The following is a 23,020-nucleotide window of genomic DNA, read 5'->3' on the forward strand; positions in this document are numbered from 1 at the left end:
TCTCATGCAACAGAAACGGTGTTACCGGTATGAAGTACTCGTAGTAGAAAGAACAGTTTTCCCGCAACTAATACAATGGAATAATCGGAATTACACAATACATACTTGGACTAAAAACATGTCGAATCTATGGTATAAATAATGTTATGTCATATAATTCTAGATTTTTAATAATACTTAGAATAAGGAAATAAATCTCATAAAAAAATGTTTAATATTGTTCATTGTAATATAAAAATATTTTCTGATACGTATAAAATTTACTTCATAAAATACAACCTTTAAACATGAATACAATACTAATAGAAACATTTAAAATATTTTATATACATCATAAATTTTCTGACATCTTAGCCAGCAAGCTAGTCCTGAGTGTAAGGCGGATCCCAGTTTCCTTTCAGAGTGCATCGTAAACTATGGATGGCCAATTTATGGAGCCGATGCTGTAACCCATTCCGGTCGGCAGATTTACGAGACTGGTCCCTCACGAATACGAGTTGGGTCACATCTAATAAACTGCTCACGAGTTTTGTAATACAATGCAATGACAGATATGTTTAGATCATGTATTCCTATAGAATTGTTATGGGGCAAGAGTATATATGGATTAAAAATCAACGAATCGATTAACTTTACGTCCCATCTAATATACATGAGATAAGACAGAGATAAAACGTTCTGTATTTTCTTCAAGAACCAAATACTACATATATGCCCATTTTCGGGACAATTGGTTAAACTATGAAAGTATGAACAAACTAAGCCACTTTCACACTTACTTTTTCAGGAAGTAAAGACAGTAATCAACTTCTGAAAACATTTTTGTAAATTAAATCTAGACATCTACGAATATTTTAATTAGAAACAATCGTAGGATGTGCGAAATGTAAAAAAACTTTACAGCTTAAAATTTGCAAATTATTGAATAAAAAAATACAGAATTAACATTGTAGCAAAACCAATTCAATTCCGAACCAAAACCAACTTGAATTGTAGCAATACCAGTTAATTTGTTTTTAAAAACTAAACTACTAAACCAATTTTGTAAAAATATCTATGGGACCAATCTGTAAGTATATAAAAAAGAATTTTTAAAATCGGTTTACAACTGACGAAGTTATGAGGTGTTACCTCATAACTCATATCATAATATATCATGTATCACAATTTAAATAAATAAATAAAAATAAAATAAATAAATAAACTTCGTAAATACAAAACTAGCATAAGAAAATACAAAAAAAAACGAGAACTTCCTTCTTTTTAAAGTCGGTTGAAAATTATAGTAGAATCTCTAAATAGTGGCGTAAGACTCCACTTACGCTATAGGCCTGTAGGTTTCTTATGATACGATAAATCACTATAATCGTATTCAACCCTTCGAAATACAATGATAAACAATAACGTGAATTCCCAAGAATATTTGGCAAAAAATTAACAATATTTTGTTTTTTTTTTTAATTTTAGAATAACTTTGCAATATACAAATATATACACACAGTATTAGGTAAAGATATTTAAAAATATATATGTTTGCTATTTATAATAGTTTTAGTATTCAAATAGCAAACATATATTTTTCTAGAGTTCTGTATATAATACTGTAGGTATTATATATATATATATATATATATAATATAGTTAATTCTGATAATAAGAATATACTTATCAGAAATACCTAGAAACTACTTAGAAAGAATATCTTAAAGTTAAAACAAGCTTATACTTTAGAGAGTAAATAAAATTTACGCGTACAAAGACACTGCGTTGGACGTTAAAGCGATTATATAGGAAGACACGTTCTATTAACCTTCTTTGACTCAGTTCATAAAGTGACGAGTACTTACCTAGTGTTTATTCTCATAATATAAGGATTTTATTTGTGAACATACACAATCATACATTATCATATAGCATAAGCAATATCATAATATTGCAATTAGCACTCATACAAAGTAGACTAGTGAATTTACTGGGTACAGAGGAATAACACCTGAGTCCTCAGGAATGGCACCGCATGGGGGGTATCATGGGCTAAACAGTATATCTGTCCATGTATTATGTCCATGGTACTGCTCATGTTTATAGGCGACGGTTACCACTTTCCATCAGGTGAGCCGTCAGCTTGTTTGCCATTCTAAGTTGTATAAAAAAAAACTAAATACTTTCTTATATTGTTATTGCTCTATAGTGTACGCAAGGAAATAAGTTCTCCAGTACGTATATTGTCATGGATTTTATCTTTTAGTTAAACATGTCATTATTGTACTTGTGTTTCCCAATACTCGACTATCAGATTCTATATGATAGTATCCATCTTCATATTACAATAAATTAATTAAACTAATAACAATTTACATATGGACATTGCTTGGAGTTGTACCTAATTTGTGGAATGTTTTGTGTTACAAACCGATTCTAACTAATAGTTTAATTATAAAAACAAATCAATATAACATTTTTTAGATAATTCTATACAAATCGATTGAAATATTATTCACTTATAGCTATGAATAAAAATATACATTATAATTTATTATATGTAGTAAGCTCCGACAAAAGTCCCTTTTATAGAAATAATTATAAAACATAATAAGAGACCCACAGATCAACAATAATTCACACCCACATCTCTGGTCAATTGCTCTATCCTATGAATACTTGCACAGAAACATAAATTTTATTATGTTTAATTAAATTTATTATAAAACTATTGTAAAAAAATTGTTACAAATTAAAGCATTGGTAAAATATATGTTAATGTAGTTAATGGTAATAAATTTTTAGTTATAGTATTTATAATATTTATTTATTTTATGTTGGAAATAACTAGACAAGAGGGATCGAGAAGGTCATGTAGGCTCTTTGTTGGCGAGAGAAAGCCTTGCAAGTCTAGATTTTCTCCTTAGGTAACGCCCCACAGGCATAAAAAGGCAACGCGATGTTTAAACATATTATTAATTATATTTTTTATTTATGTTGATTGGTATCACTGTACTGTACTGTATACTTCACCACCGGCAAGATATGACAAAGAAAGCATACAACCCTAATTTAAAAAAAGTTGTACTCGTAATATCGCGATATAACAGTCATATTGTGATAATATTTTAGGATGGCCTAAATATTAATATTCTAAGAAATTCCATGACGACTACTAAATATCACAGAAAATTATAGTCATTATACATATTTCTACATATTTCCTATGTATTCCTATATATAATCACGCTAATTTAAGAGGAACAAAAATACCTAATCAATTATACATAACTCATATTTTTATATGCTTTTAATTTAAATCATAGATTAAAGATAATATTTATAATTAAAATCTTTAAAATTATTATAGTAACTATTTTAAAAAATAAAAAAAAAATCTCGTATGTATCAGACGATTATTAAAGGTATAAAAAACAAATAAGAAAAAATCATTAAAGGCCAAAAGAATAATAATTACTTTTTAATAATTATTGGTGTTCATATATCGAATATTATACGTGTTTAAGCAGTCAATGGCATAGTATCCTCGATATGAAAGCAAGCGGGCAGCCGAAGGCGGAAGCTCGCAGTCTCGCCAACCACGAACCACCTACGTTGCTACTCGTTGGAAAGCAATTTCCCACCTCATTGTTCTAGAATTGCGTCCCACTCGATTCCATACTACATCCACCGTACAATTCAAAGTCAATAAATGAAGTATGGAAGGATCATTAAGCTTTGCGCTTAGAAACGACTGTGACACAAAACAATCTCACATACGAATATTATGTATAAAAATGTGGAAACTATTTATGTATGTTCATTAATATAGTAGGTGTACACGCCGCTTTTTGTCATGTGATAGACAATCAAAAATTTTTATGTAGCAATCAAGGAAAGTTTTAAACTTGGAACTATCGATGTTCGGGATCATTGCTTTTTTTTTTTTTTGTTAATATTCATATCTTAAATATTTCACAACAATGATAATGGTAGATACTATTTCACAAATAAATACATAATCAATGAATTAACTATTATACTAGTAAAGAAGAACGTAAACATAGAATGCAGAAATAGAAATAAATTATTACATTTGGTAACTTTGTCTCCACTGGAAATTCGTAAATTATCATCAGTTAACAACAACCAAAATAAAATATCACAGCGCGCCCACCTGCCAGTATTTCTCAATTTAAAATGTTTTGTGACAGATTTGATAAATCTCTTTGAATAAAAAGCTCAGTGTCGACACCATGAATCCTCAGCCGTCAGGCTAATTGAATATCGGGGACGATATTGAAACATTAACACCGTCGATACATTCCAGTTACAACGGTTTCATTAAAATTTATTTGTAACATTCCAATTTATTAAAATACAGTTAATTTCATATATCTATCCGACTAGAGAAAAAATGGAAATATTTACGAAGTCGAAGTTACGAAATCAAAGTTACGAATTTTTAATATATTTGAATAAATACGAGTAGTATGTCTTCTATATTATCTATCTCTATCTATATTCGCTCAATGCAATTGATGTATAAAAAGCTAAGATATAAAATCAAATGCTAATTGAAAGAGACACTGAAAATAGAGAGCACTCAACCAAGTTATACGCTTATTTCTATCCAGTCAGTGACGTGAAACATGTCGAAATAGTCTCATAGATTATATAAAAGTATAAGGTATGGATACGGAATTAAATATTTTCAATAGATTTCGTATTTATTAATATATTGAATTCATGTTTTATATTATAACACCTACTTTATTAATTGATATCCATTTTTAGTGTAAGAATTGCGAATTCTTCTGTTTTGTATCAATACATAGTCAAAAATCGAAATTAAATAATATACGGCATTTTTGTAATACTCGTATTATGTATTTTTATTTACCTTAGTTGTAACAATATATGACATTAAGTAATAAATAGATATGATGACCATACATTAATCATAATTTTAATATATATATATATATATATATATATATATATATATATATATATATATATATATATATATATATATATATATATATAATATTGTCCTGTATTATTTGAAATACACGATTGAGTCTTTTTAAAGTCAGCAATAAAAAACCAGATATGTAGGTACCATTTGCCTGCAATTTTTGATTGCGTATTTAAAATATGTGTCAATAACGCGTAAATTTATCATTGTCCTATATTATTGCTATCTACAAAATTTTACGTATCTTATGTTTTATTAACAAACTAGCTATATGTTATAACTTACAAACTCCCACACTTCAATAATTATAATAGTAAGATAGGATTAGTAAAAGACGAAACTTTTTTAATACCCTCACTATGAATACAACTGAAAAGTTGAAAAGCAATTTCGAAGCCAGCATATGACGCTTACCCTGCAGTAGAGAAGGCCGATGTCTTTGTTCGTTACTAAATAGAAATTCATTTTACAGATCGACTCTAGTGAACACGAGCTTGACAAGCTGACGGGCAAATACATCAGCGTATACAAGTGATGGGATCACGGCTAGAAATATCCCACAGTAAGCGAGCCTAGTGAGACCGAAGCTCACGGCCTTACACCTAAATTAATTTTGTGCTGTGATCACTGGACCGTAAAGCCGACGATAATCATTCCAATCTTAGCTTCGCCTACGAAACCGTAGCCACATTTGGGAAATAATGGTAACTATTAATCACCCTATACGTTATTACAAATTAAGGTCTATATTGTGGATCAATAATCGCATTTTGTCATTAAGTTTGAGTAAGTGTTTAAATAATTATTGCGCAAGTTTTTTATTTCAGATTTAAAGTTGTGTTTATAATACTTTTTACATTTATGAATTAGGTTATTTTTTTTATGCAACTTAGAATGGCATCCAAATTGACAATCCATCTATTGGAAAGTCTTAACCATCGTCTGTATGTATGAACAGTACTATTGCCATAACAGAGTATATTGTCTCGCCCATAATACCCTTCATGCGTTGTCATTCCTAAGCATAGCTAGCCAAAAAAATTTAAAAATAAATTGTTTTTCTTATTATAACAATCAACAAATAAGCCATTCCAATATGCCTGCCAGCTCGAGATTTACGATTGCCATCAAATGTCAAAGCGCGTCATTTTTCAATATCATACCGGCATACAGCTTGACACATTAATTTGGTAACCGGTGCTATATGAATGGAATGGCTAGTCACTAGTTTAACAGGGCTTTCAACATTGCTATCTAGAGACTAAAATATTAAAATTATATTATTACTTATTCTTTTAGAATTAAGTTGTGAATAGAGTATTTGATCAAATTATCTATATGTTGTTAATAAAACTTCACTCTTATCTTAACGAACTAACAGTCGGACACTCTTATATCGAATAAGATAAATAGTTTGTTAAAAGTATTTTCTCTCACTGAAATGTACATTGAAAATAAAAATTAACACATCAATTTAAATGTTGCTCAGGGTCTTAAATCTAGGCAGCAAAGACTCACCGAGAATCTATCTTTCAAAATAGGATTATTTGTATCACCTTCATTTTATAATTGAAAGAATAATAATAAACTTTCAGTTTGTGTCGAATACCGGGAATATTTAGTTATATAAAAGTATAGAATTACTCACATTTTATATTAATAAAACCTTATATGGCGGCCCTAGATTTTTTCTGATCACTTTTTCATTACCTTCAAGACCTGTCAATAACAGTTGCGAATTTACAATAAAGCCTGAAACTGAACTGTTTAACAGAAACTTTTAAGTTAGATGGAAATAATATTGCAATGACTACAGTTTTTCTATGACAAAATATAAGTTGCAAGCTAAAAGAACTTATAGTTATTATATTGTATATACATATAAATTAATATTATCATACTTTATACTTACTTAATTGTTTTATTTCTTCCAGTTTAAGTGTTTTAAAGAAGATTCAATGCATATACTGGTTGACTAAAATGGATAAGTGAATAAATGATAGAGGTGAATTAGAATCAGAATCAATATCAGAATGGATGTTAAAATAACAGAAGCCGACAATCATTAAATTCATTATTAAAAGGTGAAAATAAGTTTCAAAAAATATTTATACCCAATTTTATTATAATATAAATTAGTCGTAATAAGTATACAAACTCGAAAGTGAAGTGAAACTAGTGATAATATTTAATAAAATACAAGTTAAGGTAATTTGCCGAAAAGACGTAATCAAAATCTTAATATAATTTTTAACGATTCATACAAACAAAGCAGTCTCGTGATCGATTTAGTATTCGTATCATGACTAGAAATGTTTTAAAATATCTGGGTATTGTATAAAAATATTAATATCAAACGATAATAATAACTAGCTAACACAGCGTAATCGTTTGCTTTGTTAGTTTTATCAAAAACAATCGAAAATAGTGTTGTTCCGGTGCGATGGTAGTTGGCCGCGAAAGGCGACGGAAGCGCGCCCACTGGAGGTGATTAACGAGCTTGCCCTGCCGACTTGAAAATGAACCTTATTACTTAACGAAGTTATCGCCCAACGTAAGTAACTCTGTAATTGCTGACTTTTATCCCGCAAGCAACCGTTAAAGACCTTATTAGAGCAGCGCTACTCGTATTTTTATTTAATTAAATTGTACCTACTCTTTCTTCAGTAAGAAAAGACATTGATAATACAATACTGCGTTATTAAATTGTGTTTAATCTTTAATACAATATTTTTGTACAAAATACGAAATCCTTTAAAATCACATGATAAAACTAAAATATGTAGCTATCGTAGTTTATATATAGTCACGTAAAGTCTCTAAACTTACGACCCCGCCTAACATATATTTTCGTAATAACTGAAGTGTGATGAAACCATTCGTAGTACTAATTTCTCTATAAACTTGAATTTTTTAGTTACAGAAGTTTTAATTTTTGAAAGAGATAGTGTTTCACACTATCCTTTTTTTACGGACCCTTTTTTCGATTTAATCAATAATTTATTTACATAAATAAATACATAATTTATGAGTATTTTCAAGGACATTACAAATAAAATTTGAGAAGTATCTAAAAAAACAAACCTATTCCTTATTTGTTCTACTTAGTGATGACCTTCGCCATAAGTCTTAAACTTACTTGTTCAAATAGAGACATTACAAAAATATCTATGTGGCTGTTTTGAATGTTTTGCCCTATTATTTGTAAGTGTACATTAATAAGTTATCAATCAAAATCATGTTTTAGAATTATTATAAGCGTATTATGTATTTATATGAGAATGTCTTCATTGAACAATAAGTATGATTGCGCCCACCACGGCTGTCTCCCACAATGCTTTTGTTGAGCAAGATAAATCATTGTTACAATACAATCTAATTTGTTTTATGTGGATATCGGACAACGCATTATGAGTGAACATTCATTGTGGCACTGTTGTGATACCCAAAAACGATTACCCGTTCGATATCACTGCCACAATACAAATATTACATTAGTAAACGTATTTAATTCAAAACAATGGCGGGGTCATACGTGTATGTAGTCCTTTTTTATTGTCCAACAAAATGTTTTTAATGTAGTGGAAGTAAATGCGAGTGTTATTATTTTGCAGGTCGAGTGGTTCGCGGGCGATGCACCGTTGTTGGCTTCTTACCAAAATGTATCAAAGCTAGATTTATGTGTAGCAGCGACGAAGGCTGCGATTGTATCGGCGCGGGCCGGCGCGTCACCGCACCACCGCACCGGCTCTGCGCGCTCTATTGTTGTATCGTGGGAATTGGATTTTACACCATATACCTTGTCGAAGAATGACAAAGACATAGTAGCAAGAAATTCAATAACCATCATAAACTCGCTTCAAGCAGTAATAAATTGTTTCACTATTATGGTACTGGTCGAGCTATATGTTATAATACTAAAAGCTTATATACTTGGTTAGCCCTGTGTGGTATTTGTCCTCTTTTTAATATAATATTTTCCTAGTTGTAGAAATTTTGTACAAAATTTTAAATTTATATATAGTTAGGCTTTACTATTCTCTATACATATTCAAATTAAACTTATCCTCTAACAATTATTTATTAGGTAATATATACAATGTAAATAATCGTATGCAGTTGCGGCATAGAAAACACCATCACTTCCTTTCCCGTGACTGTTCTAAGAGGCAACTAAGAGTACTAAAAATCGAGGGATCGGCAGCAACGTCCCTCTTAAAACATCACCAAAACCTAAATACGGTTGCCAACCCGCCTGCCAAGAGTGATAATTACTAGCAAAACCTGCCAATAGTAGTCTACTAGGAAGACCTATGTTCTGCAGTAGACAGTTAACGGCTGATATAATAATAATAATATAAAAAATATAAATAATCTATACACATACTAAAGAAGTATGTTATGATTACATGTTTATTTCTTCTATACTACTTACTGTCTTATTTAAATTACACTTAATGATGTTAAAACGTTTTACATTACATTAATATTTTTTTTTATTAATAAACTTCTTAACTGCATATAAAAACTTCATAAACTCAAACAATATAAATGCTATATCTCGTTTTATTACCCCGTAATCAAGCCATCACGTTCCAAAGACCTTTAATAAACCATTTCTAACCGTATAAAATACTAGAAGACAGTTTAATTGAGTTTGTTTGTCGCATTGTGGTAATACAATGATATGAATATAAATGGAAGCAGAACAAACGGTCATACAAGTCGACTATTGAACTCAGACGCGAACCAATAAATTTCAAAAATGAACGTCTTTACGCTCCTGTGACCAAGGAAATAAATGCACAATTTTTCGTGTTTCGCTAGGGCGTTAAATTATGCGTTTATCGTTTAGAGATGTTTACAGAGAGCGTTCCGCGGGACAAAATTGAAACGACTGGAGCGATGCCAGCGGGCCAGCGGAAAGCAACACGCAATTCTGTAGTCGCTCGCCTCTATTCCGCTCTATAGTTTTATTGCAATTTGTATAACTATATTAAGTATATAATATACCTACTTTATATAGAACAAGTAAGGCTTCAATGTTTAATTCTTTGTGGAATTTGTCACAATGGGCCAACTGACCTCCTCCATCCTCACCTATCCTCTCTCACTAGTACCCTGCCAATATATACCGATAGCTCAAACGAAGTTGCTATTTCTTTTTCATCCATTAAAAAAAAACGTTATGAGTTACTAAAATTTGAATTGTTTGATTGAATTAGATAAATAAAATAAATTTTATTACTTCAGATAATTTGTCTTAAACAAAATAAATTCTTAATATTACTCTAATAGGTTGTTTTAACGAGGTCTTGCATGATTACCGGTTTAATAAAATTGCAGTGGAAACCGGTGCAAGTTCGTGTCAAGATATCTACGGGCGCGGTCGTCCGCTGTTTATCGCTTCCGTTGGATTACCTCGATCGCGCCAACAAATAAACACAGTACATCCGCGACTCTATCGCATACAATAGAGATACTATGCTGAATGAAAATTCATATTACGTGTAAAAGCTCTCCAATTTGCAGTTGATAAATCAAACTCTAAAAAAAATTTATTGCTCTTATTTTTAACAAAACTATAACTCGCGGCTTTGCTCGTTTGAATAGTAAAAAAGTTATCTGTATTAAAAATCAAGGAATGATACGTATACTAAATTTCAGTCATGCCTATTCTAAGGTAACAAATGGCAAAATATGACAAATATACATCCTCAAATGTTTACTAACTTTTATATCTGTAATATTATCTAAGAAGTAGGTTTGTCAAATAATATTAATAGTCGTTCAATAAAATAAAAATTGTCATGGACATACAAAAACCTTAGGATATTCTAATAACCAATAGCGTCTTTAACTGTCTTTAATCAAACATGGCCTTTAAATATATATATATATATACAGTGAAGTATAAAAATAATTTCGTATTTATGGTTAGTTCTTAACTATAAACCTTTCGCTATGGTAACATCCTAGTTTTTAAATGTAACTATTGTTAGAAATATAAATCTTGGTTTTTTAACGTCAATGGTAAATACATTTTTCCTGAATACGAGTACGCATAATAACAATAACTTTTAGAGACAAAAATACAATATACATCCATATAGAGTTAACATGATTTTCCATTTTCCTAGCCCTACCGGATAATTTTTAGTATATCTTTTGTATTTATGTATTGATTTTTCAATGTAGAGTTTTTACATATCATCAACATCCTACATAAATCAATAGTAATAAACATTATATGTAATCCTTTATTAAGAATATTTATTCCATCAGTATAATAAATATCTATAGAATAACAACTAAATTTAGCGATACGATTATTGTATAATTATGTCCATATAGAGCCCCTTTGGGGACATATGTCTCCTTGGGAGAGACAAGATCATTAATCTACTGTGCAGGTTCTGTATTGGATTGCTGGATAATATTTAGTGGTCGACCAGAGTAGCTTAATAAATAACTATTACCTACAACCGAGTCACATTACTTTAGATAAATGTATATGGTTACGTACATAAAAATAACAAGAAGTAATTTAATTCCACAACACTTCAAAGATATCATTGTTATGTGGATGTTGTCAAAATACAATTAAGCTATTCTTCTATTTAGATCTGCTCACGTTATCGATTTTATACAATGTTTCACAAACTTTGTACTCACCCATTCTCTGAATAAGACCAAACGTGGTACAGAAATAACCAGCGACAATATTCCGGGAATGCAAGCGGAGACATCTTCATTAAAATAAATATTACAAAGCAAACTGTAGTACCAAATGCTGTTTTCAATTACGCAATTGCTTTTTTATTCTCTAAGTATGTAATTACGCAGTTTTGTCATTTACGTGAAATACCGAATACGTAATTATTTTATTATAATTAATATATATTTGTGTTGTAAAATTTAAAGTTAGTTAGATTTAGAGCATTTAAAAATGATATTTATTATAAAACTTATTATTATTATGGTATAACAATTGGACCCATATGAGTTCATTCTTACGACTATAAACCTAAATTATTTAAAAAAAATAGTATGAACTCATACATTACAGAATAAGACAATTTAGTTACAATTGTTACTACGATAAATAAAAATTATGACTATCTTTGACAATGCTCGATAATAAAAAAAATAGGAAATAAAAAACTCCATATCACTAGTATCACTAGTTTAAACATTAACCTATATTTTCATCATCCTACCAGTATCAAAGCGTGCAGTAAAAGTAGGAAAAAACACGGAACGTCTTTTATACATGTTTTCATTTTACATACCGATGTGTCATCACAATCGAGCTATTATAAAAAATTATTACCATTGGAATAATACTTATATTTTTTTTTACCCTAATAATATAAAGAGGAAAGATTTGATTCTTTATTTTTAATGGATAAACTGAAATGAAACATTTGATAAATTTTAAAATTGTTTTCGCCTACAGAAAGCCACATTATAAGCGAGAAACATGAGTTGTAATTTATTTAAGAAACAATAGCGATCCTCTACCCATTTAACCGTACGAAGCCGTAGCGAGTTGCTAGTTTGTAATATTTTTTGTCGTGAGAAAAATTTTAATCCTTCACTTTTTACTTGATATTATAGCATGGATTTGGATAAGTGTGAGATCATAAAATTTTTAAGCCCCACACGACCGCATAATCTATATTTTTATAGTTCTGATATTAATAAATTTTCCTGAAAATATACACTCCAGTTCTAGTCAAAATAACATTAGAAAGGTTGGATCTATGGAAAAACTGCTATTTTTTAAATTTTGAAATTACAACAACAATTATACTATTATTACAGTATCAAAAAACACAGAGAAGTGCAATGTGTGTAGAATGGAAACGTCAACGGGTCAAAAATGAAAAACAAAATTATTAAAAAATATAACGCCTTGTGTCATACAGCTTTTAGCGTACTGGCGCTAGATTTCAGTTATTTGACTTCATTTGGGACGCAATGCTTGTTCCCAGCGGCAGAGCGGGAGACGCCCGGCGCGGCGCGGCATGAGCCGAGCTCACCGCCCGTTGGAGCCCGTCCAACGCTTTACACAATCATTCCACTCAACTAAGCGTTGCCATAAACACAAGCCGGTGGGTATGAATTGCACAAAAAATGGGAAATAATTGCCAATTTATTGTTTCTGTAGCTTTTACACATCAAGAGTTATTTTTTATTTATTCTTCCGGAATAAAAAATATTTAGGCGCCATACTGGGAAATAAACAAATGTCATAGTACAACATATTTTATATCAGTTAGATTCCTATATAGAAAATAGGAAAAAGAAGAGAATTTATTATTTACAAAAACACAAAGTTACTAGCATAAAATACAATAGGCCCCCACACTAGACGAACCTGTATCGTGGGCACACGATACAGACAAACAATTTACAATCAAAAGTACATAGTAGGCGGGTATTAATATAAAAGAAAAGTAATATACAATTGCCATAATGATCATTTGCAGATCAGGCAATCCGGAAAATTTGTAACGTTAGAGTGAAATCATATTTATTTACATATATCACAAATTAATATAACTTTTTTCTGTATTCACCAAGTACTATTTAGTGTTTGGTAAATATGTGACACTGGTATTGTCAGTTCTTCTTTTTCAATAACTAGGTACCACAGTGATTTTGAAATGTGAAACAAACAGACGACACATTTAATAAAAATAATACCATGTTACAAAATACACAATGATATCTATGGCATCCTACATGCTTACTTCTACTACATACTCCTGAGTATTCCTGAAATACACTCATCCAAAATGTGCGCGAAGTGTAAACATGTTGTGAAGGTATTAGGTTCATTCATCACAAAGGCAACAGTCGAGAAATGCTTCTGACTACCCCATTAGGGATAATAGCCTTGAGCTTTTATATACCAACACTCATACAAAATGTTACATACGTTGCCAAATAAAAAATTATACATAGATACTTCTATACATATATATTACATTATTTAGTGTTCTTGCACATAGTTCCACGGTTTTTATTTATGACCAATTCTGAATTTTTAAATCGATTTTGATATTTCCTTTTATAATCGATAAAATTAACTCTGGTGTTATTTCAATAATAATATTAAAGCTATAATATGAGAATTTAATGAAAAATACACAAAATAAAATCTACTGTTACCTACTCGTCTGGCGGAAAAATTACCATTTTCATAATTTGAAAACGGATCACAACTTTAGTCTATTTATTGTCTAGCTAAAAATAGTGACTTCAAAATATATCAAGTTTAATTAATTCTATTCGGTTCAGTGGGTCTGAAGCAATAACTACATTTAAAGTATTTTGATTGACTATGTAACAAGTACGAACTAAACTGAAACTCACGTGGGTTTTAGTGGAAAGCAGTGAGCTCGTCTTTAAATCAGGGTCCGTAATTTCTAAAGACATTACAAACAGATATTTACAGTATGTATGTACTATCAGAAAGTAAATATACAAATATTATACTCAATATTGATAATATTTATAAAATTTTGTAATATATATCAATAATTAATTTACTATATTGATATGCGAATAAGTACTAAGCATATAATCGTTCAACTAATTACGCACACATTATTAAACGAACTACCAAACAACTAACACTTCATTTGGTATTTAGTTCACTAGCTAGACATCAAAGTAACTACAAGATAATAATTATTGTTCCTCGCTAATGTTTAGTTTCTCTAGAAAATTAACGTCTGCTTCTTTATGTCGGTCATAAAACAAAATATCACATATTTCACTACTTTTACAACCTGTCAACGCGGAAGCAAATTCTGAACCATAGACGTGTGCTTACATCAGCAAGGGTAATGAAGTATTCGAGATAAAGTTGTGGCCATCTCACACACGTGATGTGAACGGGAATAGTTGCAGTGTCGTTGGAACATAAACGACTTGACTATCTCTGGGCTCAGCTATAGACAATGTTAGTACTGACAATAACAAGTCCAATGAATGTTTCGACGAGCATTTCTCCGTGTTGTTGTGTGACGCATTGTATTTACAGGGTTTACACCACACGTCGGCCGAGAAATGCCTGTTCTACACTCGTAAAGTGTCATGTTACTGCTCTTATCAGTTGGACAGCGGACCCAATATTTGAATACCAGAGTCAATAGACACAGTTCTTGTAAACGACATAAATTTCTATTAGAGCGGTTGATTTTGTTTAAACATAAATTAAGTATAAATAGATAATATTGATTATTGAAAATCGATGGAATTTTTAGGTTATCCATTATTGTGCATTTACTCATTATTTATTTCATAGTTGCACATTATAATGCTTGAGAATAATACTATAAAGATAAAACAGAATATTCTTCTCTAAGTACTCTTGAGTTGATATTAACTTGATGCTCAATGTGTAATTAAAAAAAAAGAAATTTGAAAGTATGAAAGGCACAAAAAAATGGCCTGTCAAATTTGAATTGGTCACGTGATTTACAATGATTATTAAATCAGTAAATTTTTTGACTGTAACAAGAATTGTAGGTATATGCAATAGTTACAAAAGCTATGACAGCGATGAATTTTATGTTACACTAGTTAAATGATACAATTCTAAACAAACAGTGAAAGAGAGTAATTACTTTAACCCCCAAAATGTTCAATTCAAGTCTGATGTATCATGAACTGTTTACTAATATAATGAATCCCTGACGCAAAAAAGGAGTGTTATACATGTTTGTTTTAAAATATTTGTCTGTATATCTATATAACTATCTATCTCATACTCGGAAAAAGGTATGGATTGATTTTAATGCAACCTATTAGGGGGCACGAGAGTGTCCTCGCTAAGCCGAAAACAGCTGTACCATACTTTTCACGGCTCCTTTGAACCCACTGCAACTTCATTGTGAATAAAAAAGAAGTTTTAATTTTTAGTGACGAATAGAACATACTATAACTTGCTGTATTGCCAATATATTTAAAAATTATACCTTATACTATACGAATTATTACTAGTCAAAGTTCTGTATTAATTTTGTCGTTGTCACATCATTGGCAGTCACAAACATACTAATGGCGGCTTAACTAAACCAAATAATTCTGGTCAAATAACCATTAACACACTCACCGATCAACAAAATTTTAAGGTATTTTTAGCAATCTCATAAACTTAAAATTTTGAATTTTAATTAGCATTTAGCTTACGAAGAAAGAAAAAAAATTAAAAATTACTAAAATTTTATTATTTATTTTCATTAAATGAATATTAAACCTTACATAAATTGTTAAAAATTCATTCATTCATTGAAATAACGCATCGCGCTTGTAACTCACGGACAGGACATATTACCCGAGAAAAAAAGGATGACCTACAAAAAGAAATGAGATCCCATCAAAAACATAAAATGTAAAAAAATGACAAATCCCACAACGCAGTCCTTCCACTACAAAAAGTTATGTATGAGATCTCATGTAATACCAACAAGTCAGTTATTTTAGTTAATATCTATGGAAACGCCTATTTAACACTTTTATTATAAATTGTTTTCTACAATAATTACCTACCAACATTTATATGACACTACATGTTTATTTTTATAATAATTATAATGACTTGACAATTGAAGAAAAACATAACTAAAAAAAAAAATCTAATACAAAATCTACCATTTCGCTTACTATATAAGTCTAAAACATGCACTTAAGAAATAATATTTTATTAGTAGACTATGTTACCGTGTAATTGACAAGTCATTATAACCATTATAGAAATAAAGATGTCTAATATTGATACGGTATATACATAAACGTTACTGTTTGTTGTCCATGTATTTAAATTCAATCTGACTTCAATTGAGTCAACTCAGCCTGCAGATCACCTTCAAAACATAATTGTTGGGGTATATTAAAACTTTTTATGTTTATGTGTGGGTATTCTATAAGTAAAACAAAACATTTTTTTTTTTTCAAAGAAACATAGGTTGAAAAAGAGAAAATCATTTGAGTTTCCCATACTAACACGGTACGTGCAGCTGTCAAGTTGGTATGGGAAGGTTAAAATTTTTTGTCGTTTTTCGACCCATTTTTCTTTCAAACAAATATTTAGTTTCAGTAACAGAACACTCAACATTTCCATCATTTCCACTTTTTTTTTGATGGGTGAAAATGTAATGGTAACCCCGCCTGTGCTAACGGGATACGCTGGCGAAGCACCAGTGAAAGGTGATCGATAAGAATGGAAACAGGCCAGTTAGCCCAACTTGATTAATTCATCAGGAATTAACCATGATAGTTTCCAGGGGAAACCACGAGGAGGTCGACCTAGTTGGGTATTATGCTAGCAATGGAACTTTTAGTTTCCATTAGTAAGAATCCCTTTCCCCCCAATCATTTCCACTTCACCCTGTGTAAATATCAAATAACAACAAATACCTCTAGAATTATCTATAACTAAACATATAGTACATCATAAGTTAGATACTAAAGAGGAACCGTTCTCAGAAACCATTTCTAAGATACAGTTCTAAGATTATATATCCATCATCATTTGTAGCTGGAATATCTATGCAAAACTTCAATCTTGTAAGCGATGGATCAGGATATTTCATATTCAGTCACATCGGCATCATATTATTTTCATTATTTCTAATGTGATTAATTTATTTTGATGGCATATTATTGCGATAAATATTTTTTTATTACTTTTAAATAATGTTTTCACAATAATATAGTCATTGCAAAAAATTGTTAAAGAAGCTAAAATCTGAGATATTTTGAAATCATGTTAATCTTTTTACTACTATTAAATAGTATAATCTAATAGAATAATACTATTTCGTTTTGTCAAAATCAGTTAAATGGATCATAAAATACAGTTTGGCCATTCCATTGTATATTTATACTGACAAGCTTAGCTAGATATTAAAAATAAGTAAGAGCAATGTAGCTTCGAGTTAAAGCTTTAATAGTAGGTATCTACTGTTAACTGTACCTAGATACTACGTATTTGTTACCAAATCTGTAGCAAAGCGCTTCACAATTACAGTTCAGTCTGTGAAGAGGTTTACTACAGATAGAGCACTTAAAGCCTCGTCAGTCAATCGAAACGTATGTCTGTCGGTTCGGTTTACAAGGCTCCGGTGAAGGTATTTGCGACGCGACGCCGAGGTAACATGACCAATAAAGCTCGTTTACACTACAAGGAAATCCCTACACGACTCTAGTGCGATATTGGCGTCGTTCTACTATACTCCTATTTCCATAGATAGGTAAATATAACGGTAACTCAACAATAACATAGCCTACAATACGACTTTCTAAAGACGTTAAGTCGTTAAAAGGTACAATTTATAGAGACGACAACGCTGTTCGAAATTGCGAGGCGATATAACTGAAATTACTCGACAAATGTTTTATAGAAACTTACTTCATTCCTGTAGAAATGAAGCTCAACCAATCTGCAGAAATATTTAAGTACTCGTTTTACAAATATTATTAATGTAAATTGGAACTTATATACACATATATAAGATAAATTATACAATAATATACACGCAAATGAGAATAATACATAGTATATAATATGATATGTACTCTCAGATAATATTGGTAATCCGTAATTCTGTTTGGTTTATATTATTATATGTGCCTGTGTATGCCTAATACACAAATCCTAAAACCTACAATTCTGAATAACAAGTCTTCCGTAACTTTTAAAAAGGAAAACTATTCGGCTTACTTCATGGTATCTATAACATCAGGTTAAATCAATGCTTGTTAAACTTTTGACGATGTCTGCAAATGAATCTAATTAACACAATTTTTCAAGTTCAAATTTTCTTTTTTTAATATTTAACATAAAAATAGCGGTGTCTACTACCTTTCTTTATATAGAACTCATGGTAAATATGTAGGTTTATATTAAAAAGCGATAATATCAAGCGGCGGCCGCTGTCAGAACGATTGCTCGACCTCTCGGCGATGTCGGACCACACGCCAAGTCGATGTGAACATTCATTATTATTTTTAATATTATTTTATTTAAGTGATGGTATATTTACGACAAAAGTATGTAAGTTCAAATTTTTTATCCTAAACAATAATTAAACAGCGAAACATCAGGCACTATATTCCTTCTCACAATAAACTTATTAAATTTTAATTTTATTTCACAATTAAAATATCACGTAATTAAATTGTTCACTACTGAAGGTGCCCTTTACATAGCTATCATGAACAATTCTGCACCTCTTGACAAATAGTAAACGTATCTAATGAAAGATGTTTTTTTAATGGGTGAAGATGAAATGGTAACCCTGTCTGCGCTATCAGTATACGCTGACGGGGCACCAGTGAGAGTTGATAGGTGGGAATGTAGCAGGTCAGTTGGCCCGTCGTGACGAATTCATCAATAATTAGCCACGATGATTTCCAAGGAGAACCGCGTGGAGGTCGACCTGATAGGGTATATTACTAGCAATGGGGTTGTTAGACCCCATTACTAACAATCTCTTTTCCCCATGAAAGATGGGTTTTATTGCGCCTATACATAGAATTATTTTATCTGTGTCTAGGCAAATGCATAAGTGAAATATTTGAAATGTATGTATGTAAGTGTTCCGGTGGGTGTAAATATGTAATAATTTTATGTATTATATCGAATGTGTGAAAGAAAACAATTTAGTATAGTAACCAAGAAAGGAAATATATTTAACTTGTGATGATTGCATTTTATTGTACCTATAGTAGAGACATCAAAATTTAACAAACGATACACAATGAAATAACTACCTATATTATTAATAGTAAGTCTAATCTTTAGAGCCATTATTAGAAAATTCCAGTGGAATGATGTAGTGCCAACGATATAATAAAACTGTCGAGCATCGCTTATGGCCCGATTATATTAACTTGTTTATAACTTAATTTAGCCAAGACTCGCATGGCCGAGTCAATTACCTGCGCGAGCGCACGCGGAGCCGGTTTGCAGTGATCTTCCCCTCCCTGCCATCGGCCCCCCTGATCGGTCTGGTGGAACCCATCGCCCATTATACATATATTTTTTGCTTCAAACTTCTTGCAAAGCTCCATAACGAATTCTTGTTATACACGGTGGCTATAGACCTTTTGACTACGTATTTGGCTGATTTGTTTTTAAAACTATAAATAAAACCTTACTGTACATTTTTTCTATAAACTAACTAAATACCTAATTACAATGGGTAATGCAAAGTAGTAAATTACTATCACCCTTACACGAGTTTAACAATAATATAAAATATTATTGGTCACGACAAAATATGAAGGCTATTCTATTTCAAGAATGGCCATATGATAATAGCTCAACGGAACATTTTAATATGGTGGTGAGCATTTTTTATGTGGACGTGTCAGTGGGGAATGCTTGTTACCTACTTGTTAATGACGTTGAATTGTCCCTTTGTCACCTAAATATTTTATGGCCTAAAAGAATTCTTTCTATGAAGCAGTCGTTGGCTAAAATTAAAATATTTAATTATTAAATATCACTTGAAATATCAAACGAACACATACCTTCATAGTTATGAATAAAAACCTTAGTTTTTAATATTATTTTATTATTATTATTATTGTCTATTTTTTACATATCAAGTATCAGCAACATTTTGAGTTCAAATGTCCTTTTAACGTCTGTCATCAAAAATGTTTTAATTAACAAAAAAATTATATTTTATGCTTTGAGTCTTATAGTGTAGCCTTTCTTTCTTATTGTATTATTATTAAAATATTATACATATTGTATTATTTACATCTTTAAGATAAAATTCTCGTACTAAAAAATTGTAATTAAAAAATTGTAATAATACACCAATTTTTTTTTCATTGATTAGTTAAAATTTATATTTTTTCAATGAAAACAGATATTATTCAATTAATATCATCCTACCTACGCATTTTAAAAAATATTTCGGTCTGAAAATGAATTACTTTAGGATAGAATTCAGTATTATGGTGGCAGTTGTCAATACTATGAAAACCCTACTTTCTTTCTTATTAATATGCAAATATATAAAGCTATTGAAATATTTATTACTGCCTCTAAAAGTGTCTAATATAAATTTAGGAAATAGACAAGTCCTATTGTACAAAGTAGTACATTTTGTTAATGCTAATATAACAATATATGATTCCTTTCATAAGACTGTCAACACGTTGCTACTCATACCTAGCTATTTCGTGCGTAGACTCCGTTTGATAGTTCCGGCCGGTGAATCGACAGGAAAAATAAACACTAGTTCGCGTGTTACAGCGACTCTATCATATATTACATGGGACATAACTTTCATAAACTATCTACCAACCGATATTTTAGAAGAAGAAACTATAGTTATATCATAGATATCATATCATAATAATATTTTAGTTACTTATGAAAGTACGTAAGGGGAATACTTGGAGAACATTGAAAAGTCTCTATCGATTCGTAATTAATGTACGGCCGTGACAAATTCATAGACTGCGTCCCAGTGTAATTTGTGATCATAAACTTCAGTTGACATTTTTGATTCATGAGGGCCTGGTAAAGGAAAAATGTAGAGATAGATGTGGGTATTTATACATCTTTATCATTTTTTTTACAAAACTTTCATGTATTTAACAAAAAGTATATAATTAAAAATTTAAATATCATATAAGTAATTTCACTGGTTTCTGTCTTTGTAACTGGTAGTTATTATCATTATTAATGAATGAATCATCACCATTCTACAAGTAGACATTTCCCTTTTATTTAAAATAGGTATTGTATGTTTGGGTTCTATTATTATTTAACAATGTTGCACCAAAAGTAAATTCAACATTGCAAATGAGTGTATTTATGTTTTAGATTGTACCGTCTTATGTTAAGTCAAAGGAAGTTTTTAACTAACCACTGAGATACAGGCTCAGCCTAGTTCGGTGGCTAGTAGATGTAACTAGGTGTGAATTGTTATTAAATAAAGAATTATTATTATTATTATTATTATTTTGACTTTGATATCTATTCAAAAACAATATTTAAATTTACTGGAAATTAAAATTAATCATATTTCTTTTTACCAAGTAAGTTATTTAAGTTTTTAGAAGTAGATATTTACATACATTTAAACGGAATAAATTTTAATACCTACATACATGACAAACCGCTAACACACATTAACGAGATATGACTCACCTCTATGATGTCTGACACGATGATGTGTAACAGGACGACAGCAAGGTTGCTCCTGGTAAGCGGTCCAGGAATCGGCCAGCACGGACGCTAGCACGGCCCACAGCACGCCAGCCGTCCACTGCCCTACGGCGCCCATGCTTCTCCACCAGTTCTACTTGTCCGCTCACATCCACTTTACACACGCAAATCGACTACACAGTACCCCTGGGCCTATACGGCATTATTGCCTAACAATGGTCCATACAATGCACCTAGATCTACTGTAACCTTTAGTCAACAAACGATTCCGGAAAACTTCAACAATGTTTATCTGTTTACATTACGCGATCCTAAATGGAAACTGTAAGATTACGTTTCCGTTCCAATCATTCGAGTTGAACGGACTTAGTGATTAATGACCGGAGTCGTGCCGCGAGCTTGTTATCTCATATCGAGTTATAATCTGTTGGTGGGGTTACTTCGTACGACTCGGCTGATTTATTAGTTGGGAAAGAAGTATCGGTGCGATCGTCACAACGTATTGTTGTCTGCGAGCGGCGCCACGTGCGCCACCGGCATCGCCGTGACGAAGACTGATACTAACCGAGCGGCGCAGACTGGCGCTCACTCGCTTCACCTCGGCAATCGGCACAGCGAGACAGACTCGCCTGCCTGAAATCGGCACACCCGCTGCTCTACACACCGCCTGTCACTTGTATAAAGCTCGCTTCTGTCTCTGCCCCTTGACTTTAGACCCGTTACGTTAGATAAGGATGGAAAACGCACAAAATGGTTCTACTACTAAATCTCTAAACGAATGAAAAAGCTCACTTACTCCGCTCGTTTAAAGAAAAGTTGTAACTTAAAAAGTTTTATTATAATTT

The 23,020-nt window shown here is 31.0% G+C and overlaps 1 protein-coding gene across 1 annotated transcript in view; it reads right to left on the reverse strand.

Annotated features, from left to right (window-relative positions):
• The window catches only part of LOC113523428 (semaphorin-2A-like), a 61,542-nt gene extending 38,730 nt beyond the window's left edge, over positions 1-22,812 (reverse strand). Inside the window, exon 1 of the mRNA XM_026909404.3 lies at positions 22,158-22,812. Coding sequence (XP_026765205.1) covers positions 22,158-22,293 — 136 coding nt within the window. The 5' untranslated portion in view covers positions 22,294-22,812. The remainder of the gene's footprint in view (positions 1-22,157) is intronic.
• Positions 22,813-23,020: the final 208 nt, after the last annotated feature.

Source organism: Galleria mellonella, unplaced genomic scaffold (genome assembly GCF_026898425.1).
Source record: "Galleria mellonella isolate WM207_F2 unplaced genomic scaffold, CSIRO_AGI_GalMel_v1 utg310, whole genome shotgun sequence".
Taxonomy (NCBI): Eukaryota; Metazoa; Arthropoda; class Insecta; order Lepidoptera; family Pyralidae; genus Galleria; species Galleria mellonella.